The sequence below is a fragment of the Erythranthe guttata genome, chromosome 12, assembly GCF_056151865.1.
Source record: "Erythranthe guttata isolate IM_541 chromosome 12, IM_541, whole genome shotgun sequence".
In the NCBI taxonomy this organism is placed as follows: domain Eukaryota; kingdom Viridiplantae; phylum Streptophyta; class Magnoliopsida; order Lamiales; family Phrymaceae; genus Erythranthe; species Erythranthe guttata.
Genome location: NC_142544.1, coordinates 1,517,741 through 1,533,295, shown reverse-complemented (window position 1 = coordinate 1,533,295; position 15,555 = coordinate 1,517,741). Strand labels below are relative to the sequence as shown.

Here is a 15,555-nt window from a genome sequence, read left to right as displayed (position 1 = left end):
AGAGGGGCTTAAACAGATCTCGGGAGGAGATCGATCCGCCGACTGAGGGATTCAGCGTTGAAGGGAGTTCAACCGTGCGGAGCAAGGGACGTGGTGCAAATTGAAGATTTATAATTCAGCGTAGTATACAAGAACGGCGTCAACAAAGAGGGAGTCTTTGTATTTTGATTAAGTCCTAATATTGTATTCGTAAAACTAAAAATTAGTAAATTTTATTTGCAGGTCCCCGTGGATGTAGGGTACAATTGTATCCGAACCACTTTAAAATTTGTGTCTTTTTATTACTGTTCCATTAACTGTTGCAACTCTTCGTAAAACAGTAGAACAGTAGCTAAAACTGAATCTGGGATTTATCGGACACAAATTTATAATTAATTTGCACGAAATAATTCTAACAATTGGCATCAAGAGCCTGTCACTAGATACACTTAGTGAGATTTTGGGATTGAATTCTTTTTTATTTTTTTTGTGCAGACATGAATAATCATCGTGAAGGCGCATTCCTACCACCTTTCTTGGGTGAATTGAACTACTCTGATTGGAAAATAAGGATGAAGATGTTCATTAAATCTATTGATGAATGGGCCTGGCGCGCGATTCTAATTGGTTGGACACATCCTACCTCAATGAATGAGTCACACGAGATCATTCAAACCCCAAAAGAGAAGTGGACTGATGAAGAAGTACGAATAGCAGATTATAATTCCAAGGCAACCAATGCTATCTTGAGTTGTATCGATGAAGATCAATTCAAATTGATATCAATGTGCAAATCAGCAAAGGAGGCATGGGATGTTCTACAAGAGGCCTACGAAGGAACAACTCAGATAAACGAGTGCAAACAGACTGTCGCTGAAACTGTTGCAACAGTTGGACAGACTGTTCAGACAGAACTTAGGTATGATAAGTTGCATTCAATATCTGATAAAAGATTAACTCCGTTAAATCTTGCAGGTGATGATTGGGATTCAGAAAACAACAGCGATGATGACGTGTCATCCTTGGAAGAAATAAAGCAATGCTATGAAAAGATGTACGAAAAATTTCTTCAGGTGTGTGAGTCAAATAAATTCTTAGAAAAAGAGAAGCTTGTCCTAATTGAGGAAAACAAAGTATTGAAGGTACGAATTTCTACTCTTGAACAAAATATTATTTCTGCTAGTAGAGAAACAGATAGCTTGAAGGCTAAATTTGCTCAAACCCAAGATGCTATTTCTAAGTTTAATACTGGTAGGGTAACTTTGAATGATATTTTGAACCAAAATCAGCCGAATTGCGGTCATACAGGTATAGGACGTAATCAGCTATCTAATGATACATTGAAACAGAAAGAAGATCCAAAAAGAAAAATCAATTTTGTTAAACAATCCACTGTTTCACAAACTGTTGCGACAGTTGCATCAACTCAGTCATCTCAAAGAAAACGTTTTGTCCCTACCTGTCATTTTTGTCATGCTCCTGGTCATATACGACCTAGGTGTTTTAAGTACTTGAAATTAGTTAAAAGAATAATGGCCCGCTCACCACTTTCCGCTAAAATTGATCACACTTTTGTGTCGTCTCAAAAACCCAAGATAAAGGTTGATTTAGTGAATAAATCTCAACAAAAAATCTGGGTAAAGAAGTCTGATCTTAATTGTTTATCTGCCATTACTTCTTTAAAATCATGTGATGATAGTACTAACTGTTCCAACAGTTCTGGTGACAAAGCTAGTTTGGGGAAGGAAAAATTTGGTAATCTGAATTGTGATAATTTGTATGCGAAAAATAAGTTTATGAATCCAATTCAGCATTCGAGAACTAAGCTTACTGATATTTGTCATATTTTCATAAGGGGCTTGGTTAAAAAGGGGGTTGTCTCAATTGATTATGCTGCAACGGAGAATGAATTAACTGATGCTTTTGCAAAAACCCTTGATGCACAGAAATTTGATTCCTTGCGAAAATCGCTGGGAATTTATGTTGTTTAATCTGATGCAGTTGCATGAACTGTTGCAACAGTCTGTGTGTCCAGACTTGCAACTTTTAGAGGTAGGACACTTCATATGTTTTTGCATCTCATATAGGACCTGCATTAAGCATACTGCATATGATTGAGACAAATGTGAATTTGATACTTCGTGTATTTCTAAATTTTGTGGGGTAGAACTTCACCAATTGCCAAAATGATTACTTAAAAGGCTCCAACTTATTTATTTCTCTGAATAGTCTTGTCATGGTTGGATGTTTTTATAGGGAAAAGCTACCTCTTTTAATGAGTGAAAGCTACTCTTGAACTTCTGTTACTAATATATATATCTACAACCATTTGGTCAGTGAATAGTTCGAAGCCTTTTTGAGTCGAGCCAGTAAATCACGTGGCCGAAAGCTCGCTACAAGGCTCAATTAGAAAGCCCAGGGGACTACACATTGCACGGCCAATATAAATTATATATATATGGTCAGTGAATAGTTCGAAGCCTAGTTGAGTCGAGCCAGTAAACCACTTGACCGAACACTTACTACAAAGCTCAATTAGAAAGCCCAGGGGACTACACATTGCACGACCACCATAATCTCGTTCTTTTTATTTGCTCTATTTTTCATAAAAAAAAAAAAAAAAAACTACCATTAGACGTGTGTGTACGCTACCTAATACGAGCATCTTTGTGTTTGACTTGGGATTATTAAGTTTGTTGGTTGCATTGGCAGTCGGATTTTTGGGGATTGCGCTTATCGTGAATGTGAAGATAAATCCCATATGTTTTGTTTGTCCATGCAGTATTCTATTCACATATGTCTCTTCACTCATGTTTATTTCTCATATTTACTTCTTGTCTTGCATTAGGCATTAAAAAAAAAAAAAAAAAAAAAAAAAAAAAAAAAAAAAAAGAGAGAGAGAGAGAGACGGGATTTTTGTTTATGTGCTGGTTAAATTTGATTTTTGTTGCAACCGGATCTATTGGGCCTACTACTCACATTTCCACGTTTCATATGAAGTTTGGCAAAGTCTGTAGTCTTTGTTATTTAATGCTGGATTTGATATCACTATCCTTTTGATTTCGTATTGCAATTATCGTGTGTTATTGAGTGTGTGAGTTTGTGATTTTGTGTTCCCGTCATGTATGGTGATTCTTCTTACTTACTTTCAAAATTCTCTCTACGTTTGATATTTTTGTTAAGTGTTTGAACAGCTTGCTCGAATCATCAAGATCTTTTTGTTAAGTGTTTGAACATCTACGTGCACCATGTTGAGTTATCTATGCATGGTGATTGCCCAGAAAGGGGGAGAAAAGAACAGTAACGATGGCATGAACACAGGGGGAGTTCCGACAACTGTTGCGACAGTGCATCAGACAGTTGCTGGAACAGTGCAGGAATGCAGGGGGAGTTCAGAGGAATTCATTGTCAAGGGAAGTTGATTCTGCTACTGAAAAGAGTTGTTTTATCTGCTGAACTGTTTGATAAACTGTTGCAACAGTTTATATTTGCAGACGTTATTTTGAATTTGCTGACCCTTGTTCATGCATATATATCATATATTTAGGGGGAGTAAATGTTCTGACCAATCAATGCCAAAGGGGGAGAGTGTTAGAATCTCGGTGGGATTCTAAGTCCACAACACCAAGTGGAATTCTATGGAGATGTGTATTAATATGAGGAACATATTTTCCTTAGTTATCTCATCAGATAATTTGAGAAGAAATAAATTATCTCTCCATATTAATCACCTGAACGTGTCTATCCAAAATAGAAGGAATTCCATCTTTTTATTTCTACTGTGGTAATTGTCATTAATTGGTTTCCTTGTTTGATTTCTCCAGAGCTTCACAAGAATATAAAAGGAGGAGCTAATGCCGACGTTATTTGCTGAGTCTCTTATCACGTGGATAATTTACCACGTTGTCATCCACCGCCTTCCAAGTCTATCAAGCCGAGTAAGCAAAGGGGAAGAATGAATGCATTTACAAGAGGAGCTGCCTAAGGATCATTCACAGAGGGAGATACACATGCAGGGGGAGCTGACTCCGTTGTGAACCACCTGCCGAAGCCACTACTGTGGGAACAGTTGCTGAAACTGTGGCACTTACTATTGCAGCAGTTGATGCCACTCTTGTTGAAAGAGTTGATGATGATCTTTAGTTTTATTTGCTTCCGTCTAATCATCTGATTGTTTTATTTTCAGGTTTTTTACTCAGTGAGAGAAAATGATTATAATCAATAAACGACAAAGGGGGAGATTGTTAGAATCCTTTGGATTCTAATTATACGAGAATTAATGAAACTTGTGCCACAAGTTTGCATATACCGTGAGCTAAAGAAGGGAAGAGTCCTCGTAGCTTTTAATTCTTTTAATTTGTCATTAATTGATTTATAATAGGAATTATTCTTCTAAAGAGTTATTCTTATTTTAACCCAAGACTTTCTTGTGTGCAGGTCTCCTATTGTTAGAATCAAAATTGGAGTCTAATTATTCTCAAAGTCTTGGGGAACAAGTCTTCATGTTGCCGTGTGTTTTTTATTGAAAAAGGAAGAAGTGGTTTCCTTGGTTTATTATATGTTGTCATTAATATTTGAGATATTATTTTATATAGGAATTATTTATTGATAAGGCAAATCAATCTCCTATATCTCTAAGATTTAGATTCCTACGTGACTTGTATTTCTAAGATTGTGGTCTCTGACTTTTCCTTGTATAGGGATCTTATGGCGTAGGATATAAAAGGAGAGCTACCTCAGCAATAGGTTTCATGCGTTTTATTGGAGAGAAAAATAATATTTTTCTGCTCTTTTGATTGCTGCTCCAGGAACGTCTTTTTATCGAGAGAAGTTTTTCACAGAAAATATTTTTCCTCTCGTTTTTATTGTTCCATCGTGATACGTGATTTTCATAGAAAATATATCGGCTTCAAGGCTTTGTGGTGAAGACACCAAGATTCAAGGAGTATCACAAGTTTGCTTCTTCTACACAAAAAGAAGATCGGTTCTTCGGGAGAGGGGCTTAAACAGATCTCGGGAGGAGATCGATCCGCCGACTGAGGGATTCAGCGTTGAAGGGAGTTCAACCGTGCGGAGCAAGGGACGTGGTGCAAATTGAAGATTTATAATTCAGCGTAGTATACAAGAACGGCGTCAACAAAGAGGGAGTCTTTGTATTTTGATTAAGTCCTAATATTGTATTCGTAAAACTAAAAATTAGTAAATTTTATTTGCAGGTCCCCGTGGATGTAGGGTACAATTGTATCCGAACCACTTTAAAATTTGTGTCTTTTTATTACTGTTCCATTAACTGTTGCAACTCTTCGTAAAACAGTAGAACAGTAGCTAAAACTGAATCTGGGATTTATCGGACACAAATTTATAATTAATTTGCACGAAATAATTCTAACATATATATATATATATATATATATATATATATATATATATATATATATATATCAATGGGAGGCGTCCCAATGTATAGGGTAAATTATAAAAACTCCTATCAACTTAGGTTAAATAATGAAAAACACTTCCATCTATTTCTAATTACCAAAAAACTCCTGAGGTTTGTTTCCATCTTACAACGATCCCTTACAGTGTGACTTTTCACATATTTTTTTCTTTTTGCTCCTGCGAATAGACTTTACACAATATCAAATATGTTCTTTTATTTCTCACCTATTTAACAGAAAGTATAATAGACTGTACACATTTTTTGTTAAAAAACTCGACCAACAGTTAATCAGAGGGGGAATTTTGATTATTATAGATAGATGGGAGCGTTTTTCGTTATTTAGCCTAAGTTCAGGGGGTTTCGTAATTTACCCAATTTATATCATATTTATAAATTGATTTTTAATAAGAAAATATGATTGGTGGTGAACAAGGGAGCGGTTCACGTGTGCCAGAAACATGGACCACGATGAACTGGGAATATCATAATTCATAACCAAGACTCTCCTCCATTCTCAATTAAATTCCCACACGTTCATCTTTTTATTTATTTATTTATTAATTATAATTATAATTACAATAATAATAATTATTTTTATTATTATTATTTGCCAGCCTAACTTGTACCCACAAATCAATCACAACATTCATAAATATTGTTACGCAATAAGAAAGTTTGTTATTAATATGGTCATACTATCATCTTTTTTTTTCTTTAGTGGGATTATAGTTATACAAATAACTTGAAATAAAATTGTTATCGATCGTTTAGTATTGTCGGCTCATTACTGAATTGTTTCTGCATATTTGGCCCTCGTAAATACGAAATTCTGGCTCTGCCATTGATTGATTTGATTTGTCTCGATTTATGTTGGAGGATATTTTTTTCTTAAAACTATTTATCTTATAATTTATTTTCATTATTGAATTAAATAATGGCCAAATTCTTCCCTACTTGAGGTTTTTATTATTCTTTATTTTTATTTTTTTGTGTGTGGGGTTGGTGGGATTTGATCAATAATGTTGTCTTAGAGCCCGTTTGGCTAAGCTTATTTAAAACATCTTATAAGCTCCTACATCTGATAAGATGTTTTAGGAGCTGATAAGCTGTTAGATCTTATTTTAAAAATGGGTTAACTGCAAAAAATCCCCTAAACTTTGGACGTTTTTGCGCTTTACCCCCTGAACGGAAAAAAGTTGCACGAGCATACCTGAACTTCACTTTTCTTAGCACCGGCATCCAAAATGTCTATTTGTGGCCAAAATTGACCGGAATCCAAATCACGTGCCTTACACGTGGGGGTAAATTAGTCATTTCCATTTTACACCCATTCTCTTCCTTTTCTTTTTAATAAATATAAATAAATCTTAAAAGGGAAAAAAAAAATTCTTCTTCCGCCACCATCATCCCCAACCATTCTTCTCGTCACCCCCAGCCCCAACAAAGCTGCTCTTCAACAACTTCAGCCCTCACCCGCCGCTGCTTCACCTCCCTCCGCCGCCTCTGCTGCGCCGCCCTCCGCCGCTTTCGAAAGCACATCACACCAGAACATCATATTATCAATCTTTCTCTCTCCCGAAAAAAAGCACCAAATTGAGGATTGTATTGTTGATTAAGCTTTGATTCCAAAAACTCAAATTTCTCGGCGGAATTAAACTCTGATTCAAAGAAGAAAAAAAAATTGGTTTGGACTGAAATTGATGCACCGTCGCCAGAGGTTTCAATGGTGGAAGGTTTATCCTTTGCTACCGTGTCATATTTCCACCAAATTGGGTTCTTCCACCGCTGGAATTCGCCGTCGCCGTCATCCGTTGATTGATTGCGGCAAAGAACGAGCCACCAACCGGCGGTCAAATTTTGCGACTGGAGCACCAGCGAAACCCCCAATTTCTTTGTCTTGTGATGGTGAATGAGGAATGGATTGAAATTGGTTCGGTGGTGGTGGTGGTGCGGCGGCGGATAAGAGGTTGTGGTGGCCGGTGGGTGGTGTTTGATTTGTAGAGGTATAGTTGTCAGATTTGTGTGTGGAGGTGGGTTGAAGACGATGGGTGTGCTGGTGCAGCAATATTCTCTTTTTTCTTTTCTTCTTTCTTTCATATTTCTTTTTAGTTTTTTTCATTTTATTTATATTTATTAAAAAGAAAATGAAGAAAATGGGAGTAAAAAGGAAAAGACTAATTTACCCAACTATATTCACGTGTGAGGCAGTGATTTGAATTCCGATCAATTTGAGCTGCCGGTGCTAAGAAAAAAGAAGTTCAGGTATGCTCGTGCAACTTTTTTCCGTTTAGGGGGTAAAGCGCAAAACCGTCCAAAGTTTAGGGGATTTTTTGCAGTTAACCCTTTAAAAATTATTTTTTAAGGTGTTTGGATATGTAGCTTATAAGTTACTTTTTGTTTTTATAAGTTGTTCAGGTGTTTGGAAATAAAAGGTCTGTTTATTGCTATAATGACAAAAAAGTACATGACGCCAGTATAATTATTAAACTTATTTGACTCAAATACTTTTGTTCCTAAAATATTATTATAATATTTACAAATTATTTTTTCAAATAATAATAATAATATAAACTTATATAATAATATAAAATAAAAGTTGTAAAAGAAATATAATTTTTTTTATAGATGAAAGAAATATAATTTAATATGGAGATAATAAGAATATTCGTGTATTTTTATATACATATAAAATATAAATAGAGAATAATTTTTTTTTATAATTATTATGATAATTACGATAGTTATATTTAACTAATTATTAATCTTGATTACAAGAATACGTTGTTGTGTTAAAATATAAATATTATTAATATTCATGTAATATAATAAAGTATTTGAGGGTAATTTTGTATTTTAAGTGTTTTAGTAAAGAAGCAAATAAGATCTTAAAGAAAAAATGTGGGGTATAGGTACTTTTTAAAAAACATCTTATAAGCTCCCTAACAGCTTATTTTTGGAAAAAATAAGATCTTTTGCAATTTTTTTACCAAACACATTTTAACAACTTATAAGCTCCTAGGCATCTTATAAGATGTTTTTAGGAGCTTATAAGCTTAGCCAAACAGGCTCTTAGTCTTTGATCGATTCACAAAATGTCTAGCTTTTTTCTGACCTTCACATTTGATTTGATGCATGCATTCTAATTACTTGTTGTGATATATTTCTTAAAAAGAAAAGAAAAGAAAAGAAAAGAAAAAAAAAGAGAGAGAAGACATAAAGCGCACTAGGACGGTGAATGAATTTGAGTTAGGGGTGGAAATCGGACGGAATGGATCAGAATTAGTTTTTTCGGAAAATTTACAATTTCTTCGGAAATAAAAAATGGGTTCTAATTTTTCGTCCCAAAATAATTGGAATGCAAAAAATCATTCATTTTCGGAATCTGCCGAATTTTGAAAATTTCAGAAATTACATTATTTTATAATCTCTTTTTCCAATATTTTTCTATTTTTTCAATATTTTGTAGAAAAATGCAAAAAAATCCAAAATAGAGTTCCACAAAACGTAATAAATGGAAACACACGTAGGAACATCAAGTTGAAACATATATTTTCTTATAAAAAAATGCAACATCAAATTTCTAACACCGATTCGATATTTTTTTCCAATGTTTTAATTTACTTGACGCTTCGATATGTATATTTTTCATATAAAATAGGGTAAATTACACCCACAACCCTGAGGTATGCTTAAATAATTTTAAGGTCCCAATAGTATCGATAATTACACTCACCCTGAAACGCAGTTAGAAACTCTAACGGGATAATGCATTGGATACATTACTCCGATAGGGTTCTAATGGACTATTACCTTTAGCTAGTGGTGGAGAAAATATAGAGTTATGGGGTGACATGGCTCCCCTAATATTTTTTAAATCACCCATAACTCTTTGTCGTCTCCACCACTTCATAAAATCAATCGACCGTTAGAATTCTATCGTAGTAACGTATCCAATGCATATTATCTCATTAGAGTTTATAACTACGTTTCAAGGGGGTGAGTGTAATTATCGATACCACATGGACCTTACAATTATTTAAACATACCTCAGGGGTGTGGGTGTAATTTACCCTATAAAATATAACATAAGGTATATTTTGAAATTACAAAATATATCATAAAGTTATATTATATATTTCAAAAACCATATAAATATTGGGAATTAAAATCGGATAGGAACTCGGAAACTGAAATGACAAATATAGTTCCAAATTCGGATATTATCGAATCCAAAATGATGAAATTCAAAAATTTCACTCCGATTTTCACCCCTAATCGGAGAGCAATCGAACTAAATTAATTAATTCAGTTCGCTCATTTTATAGCAATCCGTAACAGTTCACTACATTATACTGACTGCTTTGTTTGATTCATTTTATTATTATTATTATTATTTATTTATTTAAATTTTTTTTGGTTAATTTGTTTTGGGCCAGACTTTAGATTTCTGGACCAAAAGAAAAATGAACAAAAACATTTCATATATTTCTTCTTCGTTTTCTGGCTCGAAATTTCTTCAGTCTGATTTGAAGGCCAGATTTCCGCCTTTTGTTCAAATCGATTCACGAAAATAATCTAGAGAGAGAAAGTAATCAACAGGATGGGAGGAGGAATGGAGATGCGGAAGAACCATTGGATCGAGGAATGGGCAACGGCTAGAGAGAATCTGGAGCACCATTTCCGATGGACCCGCCGCAACCTTGCCCTCGCCGGAATATTCGGAATCGCCGTCCCCGTACTCGTTTACAAAGGCATCGTCAAAGATTTTGTCAGTTTCCCCTTTTCTCTTACGATGATATCATTGATTGATTCTATTTTCCATCTGTTTGTGCACTAACCGATTGATTGAATCAACGCTTTTTTCTGCTATTTTATTTTGATTTTGGCTACTGAACAATGTATCAGCTGCTGTGATTTGGAATTGATTATATAGCTGTTGTGTTCTTCGTCTCCGTTGTAATAGATTAAGCTCGAATGCGAATTATGCGACTTTTTCGAAGTAGTACAATTAGATAGTATAGTGCCACCAATTATATCTTGTATTATTAATCCAATTTATTTCAATTATCAAGTGTTTATCATGTGTTTCTGAATCAGTAATTTGATTCTAGTTTGCTCGACTTGACAGATATTAAACCTCTATAAATTAAATTATCGAGATAATAATTTAGTACGTTTTTTCGAGTTGGGTCCGTAAGAAATTATTATTTAAACGAGGGTTATTAATATATCGAGTTTCTACTGTAGTTCATCAAATGATGGTTGTACACTTGTACTTGTATCGATGCTTCTTCACTTTAATTATTTTTTGGACCTTTGATCTTGATCGTGTAGATAATAAGATCTACACTGCGTATGTGTTTGTTTGTGCGTATTTAAATTTACAAATTTGATCAAGTATTCATCCGACGGTAATTTTCGTTGCAGCACATGCAAGACGAGGATGCAGGAAGACCACACCGGAAATTCTGGTTTTAGGCAATCCCACAATTATTTGTAATAAATTTGAACCATTTTAGTGTCACATTCTTGACTCTTTTTTTCTAAGTTGAACCATTTACTCACAGCATCAAAGGTCCAGATTTTTCGGTTCTCTATTTTATTGAAGCGTTATGTTGCAAAATTAGGGGGAAACACAAGAACGAGGGGGTAAAAGAAAAAAAAAAAAAGAATGTTGACATTTTGGCTACTATTTGTTTAAATACGTGTTTACTTTGTGTTTATGCCGCATTATCATATGCTATCATCATCTGAACTCGTACTGTTATGCTCGTTATATCTGTTCACCGCTGGCAACGGTGCGTTTGCTGATATTCTAAACGATCTCCCTAACCCCGTTGTCCTATCCTGCATTCTCCCCACATCTTTGCACACATTATCCAAAACCGACAGAAAATCTCGTATTACCGTAAAAATCCTCAACGAATGTCCCTCGTTTCTTGCATTAGTTTCCCCATGGAAGTACTGTGTGACTTCCCTCACTAGAGACAAAGCTTTCCTTTCTTCAGCCTTAACCCTAGATATCTCATCGCCAGCTTCTTTCAGAAACAATTTCATCGAATCGAAAAAATTCCCCCTTAATAGACTTTGTTCCTCGTACTGTAGAACCTGTTTAGTTTTCTGAAGTCCCGTTTCGAGTTTTTTCACGTAGCCGCTCAAAACATCTGAATCCATTGTTGCGGCTTTTTTAACATTTGCGAGCTCTTTGCTTAAGCCTGATACGACTTGCAACCCTTGTTTGTTGAAATCGTCTTCGTTGAATTTGAGGTTGCTTTTATTACATGGTGTGTTTTTGTTTGCAGGGTCATCGGAAAATGCTTCTTCTGACCTAATGATTTCTTGGACAACAAAGTGAAGTAAGGTTGTCTTTCCATCTGTTCCTTTTATGTCTACTAATTTCAATAGTGTGTCCAATTTGAAAGCTTTTGCTTCGCCTCGGTTTGTACCGTTGTTCATGCGGTTTCCTGTCCTTAGAACTGCTTCTAGGAGTTTAAGGAATAGGCGACTGTTCTTTAGTTCTTCACTTGCTTCCTATATGTTCAAAGAGTAACGTATGAGAAAAAGAAAATCGAGTAAAAACGGGATTAAGAATGGAGAATTAATTCGTAGTGTAGTATACCTCTAAGGTTTGAAAAGATTTCCGAAGATATTTCACTTCCGTATCGAAGTTTGCTCTGTACACCATTGCCTCGACTCTTTTGAAGGCAAATGGGATTTCGAGTATTGCCCTTAGGAAACGCTCTGCGGGGCCCAATTTAGAGCTTTCGTTTTCGCAGTTTTTAAGTTTTGTCTCTTCCTCCTTGCTCGGTGCCATCTTCACTAATGTCTCGAAAAGCTCTGGATCCAATCCTTCTGGATTTCCTGCACCACCGAGTACTTGACTTTAAATTTAATTATCATGCTTATATAATCTACGAGTAATTACAATTTGTGACGAAATGTGTGTATTTTAGTGAAGCGTGTTTTGTTTTTAGGTTCGTTGAAGAATTGTATACGCCATGTCATCATTTCTTTGTATAAAACTGGATGGATATTTAAAATGTGCTACATAAATTATTGAATAGCTTGAATCCACATTTTTAACTTAGGATGTATAAAAAGAGATACATACCATCTAAAAGTGCTTCGGAAACTTCTTCCCTTGTCACATTCAATGCACGTAGTAGAATAGCAATATTCTGAGACTTTTTTGTGTCTAATATCCGATTCTCCTGCTTAAAAGACGGTAAAACGAACTTCCTAGTTGCTTCTTTAGGAACTGCTTTCACAGAATTGCGTCCGAATAACGAGTCCATAGCATCCTCGTTCAACCTGTATATATGTATACATATTTCATAAGGTGGAATTACAAAAAAACACCATTAGCTCAAATAAAGAAAGTAAATATTCAGTTCGCTTACTTAAACGAGCTCGATTTTAACTGGTCCCACACCGTGCCTATGTCTGACGTGGCTCGTACTTTGTCCTCGTCATCAAATGAAGTGACATTGTTAGGACTTGTCACTTTTCGGGAAACTTCTAAAGGTGTATTATATGCTTTTGAAATTTCATATCTTCTTGAAGTTGAAACCGGTGGTGGTGGTGGTGGTGGTGGTGGTGGTGGTGGTGGTGGATGTGGGACCGGGATTTTAGATATCTTCTTCATGATTAATTCGCATTGCTCATTTTTTGGTGATGGGGAAAAACTGGCTCTCTTAGGAGTATATGGTAGTGTTTTACTAGACTGTAGTGGGCCCAACAAAGTTGGCGAATGAGATAATGACAGCTTGATCGGTGGTATTATTACATGATTTGTTGCGTCTGGAGATGATATCGAAAAACGGGATTTCGGTGAAGTTCTTCTAGAATGAGGTAAAGAGCTAGGAACATTCTTATAGCAACGGCTCTCTTCATCGGAAGATGACATCAGTGGGGGTGGATTTACGGTGGGGGGCAGTGGGCGAGTGGTGGTGCCGCTAGTCTTGTTTAGTAGACTTGCGGTGGAAGCCTCCGCTGTGTCGGCGATGTAGAGGAAAGTGGACGGTGGTGGCGGCGTTCTTGATTCTTCGTTGATGGTTCTTTGTGAATTTTGATCGACGTGCTTGTGGGACCTGTTTGAGTGTTTTGCTCGATTCTTGTATAGAAAGAATGCCAGTACAGATAAGACTATTAGTGTGAGAATTGCCGAAGATATTGCGATTGCAGCTTTCTTTGCTGGGCTGGATGGTGGTTGAGTTGCGACCGGATTTATCGTTGCTGCTGCGAGAGTTGGCGGCGGCAATGGTGGGGGCAGCTGCCCCCACTGGTCCGGTATCGGCCCGGTGGGAAATTCGTTGGAGAATGGCTGCTCTTGCTCTGGTGAATCCGGCGGTGGCGGCGGCGGTGGTGGTGCTGCTGAAATGGCTGGGAAAAGAGGCTGGTGGAGAATTCTCCTGTTTTTTTCATGGTTGAGTGAATCTTGGGGCTTGGTTTCTCCTCTGAGTGATGTGATGATCAAGAAAATGATGATGTAATGAGATTTCATTGTGTTGTTCATCTCTGCTTTTATTTATTTACATATATATAATATTTATATAATAAATTAATAATTTAAATTGTTGAATTTGTCACTAGGGTTTGATGAAGAAAGAGAAGAGAGACTGTAACATGAAGAAAATGTGAGTGGGATTTATCAGTTATGTCATCAAGCAGCAACCTTAACTTTACTTACTCAATATTATTATGCAGGTATTATTTAATTTAAATCTTTTTTTTTAATATTTATTACAACAAACTTAGTATTTATTACGTCAAGAGCATATGCATGTATAGACTAGTTCTTGGCTTTCATTTATCATCATAGTATAAAAATAAAAAAAGTACAAATACCTCATTCTATATATCTCATTTTACTAGTATTAAATAATTATATACTATTTAATAATTATTATAATAAGTTTGCTTATTACATTAGAAAAGTTGGAAATTCTATGTTGATGTCCCACGTTAAGCATCACCCCCACCTTTGCTTCTATTTGATGACTTCGGACAATCTTTTCTACCAAAGATTCCTTTGGCATAACAACAATTACATTTACATTCATTTCACCAACAATAATATATATATATATATATATATATATATATATATATATATATATATATATATACCACAAAGTTCGGTTGATCAAATTAGTTATAATTAGATTAAAGGGCAAATTACGGTCACCCCCTTAGGTTGGCCAAATTAAAAAAAAAATCATTTTGTTTGGGTAATTACAACCACCTCTTCTTTTAAATATTTTTACAAAATTTATTAATTCGGTCATTTACCGAAGCAAATCGTATACTTAGTCTGGTAAACGGTATGAAATGTTTGGCGTACCAAAATTTCGGTTCGGTTTTACCGATTTAACACCCCTAAATTTACCTCTGGAGGGATTTTTTTGTAAGATAGTACAAAGTTGTAGCCGTAATTCACCCTTAAATAAATAATTGGAATTTATTTGATAATTTTGTTATTGCAATAAAGTATAAACTCTTGGAAAATAATAACCATTATTTGAAGACAACAATAATAGCCCAGGCCCGTTAAATAATAAATTTGGGCTAAGCCCACTTAAAAAAATCCGGATCTTTTTATTTTTGTATATTTGGGTTTTGACGAATAAGGTAAGGCACCGGCCCATTTTTCTTAGATCGCTCGGTTTTGTAGATGCCATACCTGGTGGATTACACCGGGGTGATTTTGGATCATTGATCACACATCCATATGTATGTGTGCTCAGTTGGTAGTTATTTGTATTAAACTACGGATCGAAAGCACCTGGTGTGTTACAGCGGTGTAGCATCTATTAGACTATTGTCGTTGTTAGTGAGTGTGATTCCATAATATTTTTCCTAATTTTATTTTTCTTCAAATTAGTAAATTATATACCAATATGAATATAAATACAAAATATATAATCCTATGGGACTACAAATAACCTAAGAATGAACGAAAGAGGAAACATAATACAAATTTAATATTAATTTTAAATATAACCCTCGATCCAACACATGCATCTACTACCTAGAAGGAGCCGAACACCGGCTCAGTCCTCTTTTCCCCTTCGTCCTCGGCCAAGACCCAGGCTGCAGCAACCCGCTCGCCACCGGAACCAACACAATCACTTTCA

General features: G+C 35.4%; 2 protein-coding genes across 5 annotated transcripts; one reads left to right on the top strand and one right to left on the bottom strand.

Annotated features, from left to right (window-relative positions):
* The first annotated feature begins 9,882 nt into the window (after positions 1-9,882).
* On the top strand, positions 9,883-14,213 carry LOC105966627 (hypothetical protein). 4 transcript variants are annotated; one of them, XR_016034749.1, is made up of 4 exons: positions 9,883-10,187; positions 10,847-10,915; positions 11,722-11,775; positions 14,012-14,213. XR_016034749.1 is itself a non-coding variant. In XM_088826428.1 (3 exons), the coding sequence occupies exons 1-2, from the start codon at positions 10,020-10,022 to the stop codon at positions 10,895-10,897; spliced, it is 219 nt and encodes a 72-aa protein (XP_088682554.1). In that variant the 5' UTR covers positions 9,883-10,019; the 3' UTR covers positions 10,898-10,915; positions 11,722-11,861. The 4 variants fall into 4 exon arrangements, 2 of the variants coding, with proteins under 2 accessions (XP_088682554.1, XP_012846674.1); XR_016034748.1 differs by having other exon boundaries at positions 11,722-11,780; XM_088826428.1 differs by lacking the exon at positions 14,012-14,213 and having other exon boundaries at positions 11,722-11,861.
* On the bottom strand, positions 10,847-13,973 carry LOC105966626 (formin-like protein 6). The gene is made up of 4 exons (XM_012991219.2): positions 12,820-13,973; positions 12,531-12,730; positions 12,039-12,280; positions 10,847-11,950 (listed from the first exon to the last, which is right to left on the bottom strand). The coding sequence occupies exons 1-4, from the start codon at positions 13,932-13,934 to the stop codon at positions 11,153-11,155; spliced, it is 2,355 nt and encodes a 784-aa protein (XP_012846673.2). The 5' UTR covers positions 13,935-13,973; the 3' UTR covers positions 10,847-11,152.
* Positions 14,214-15,555: the final 1,342 nt, after the last annotated feature.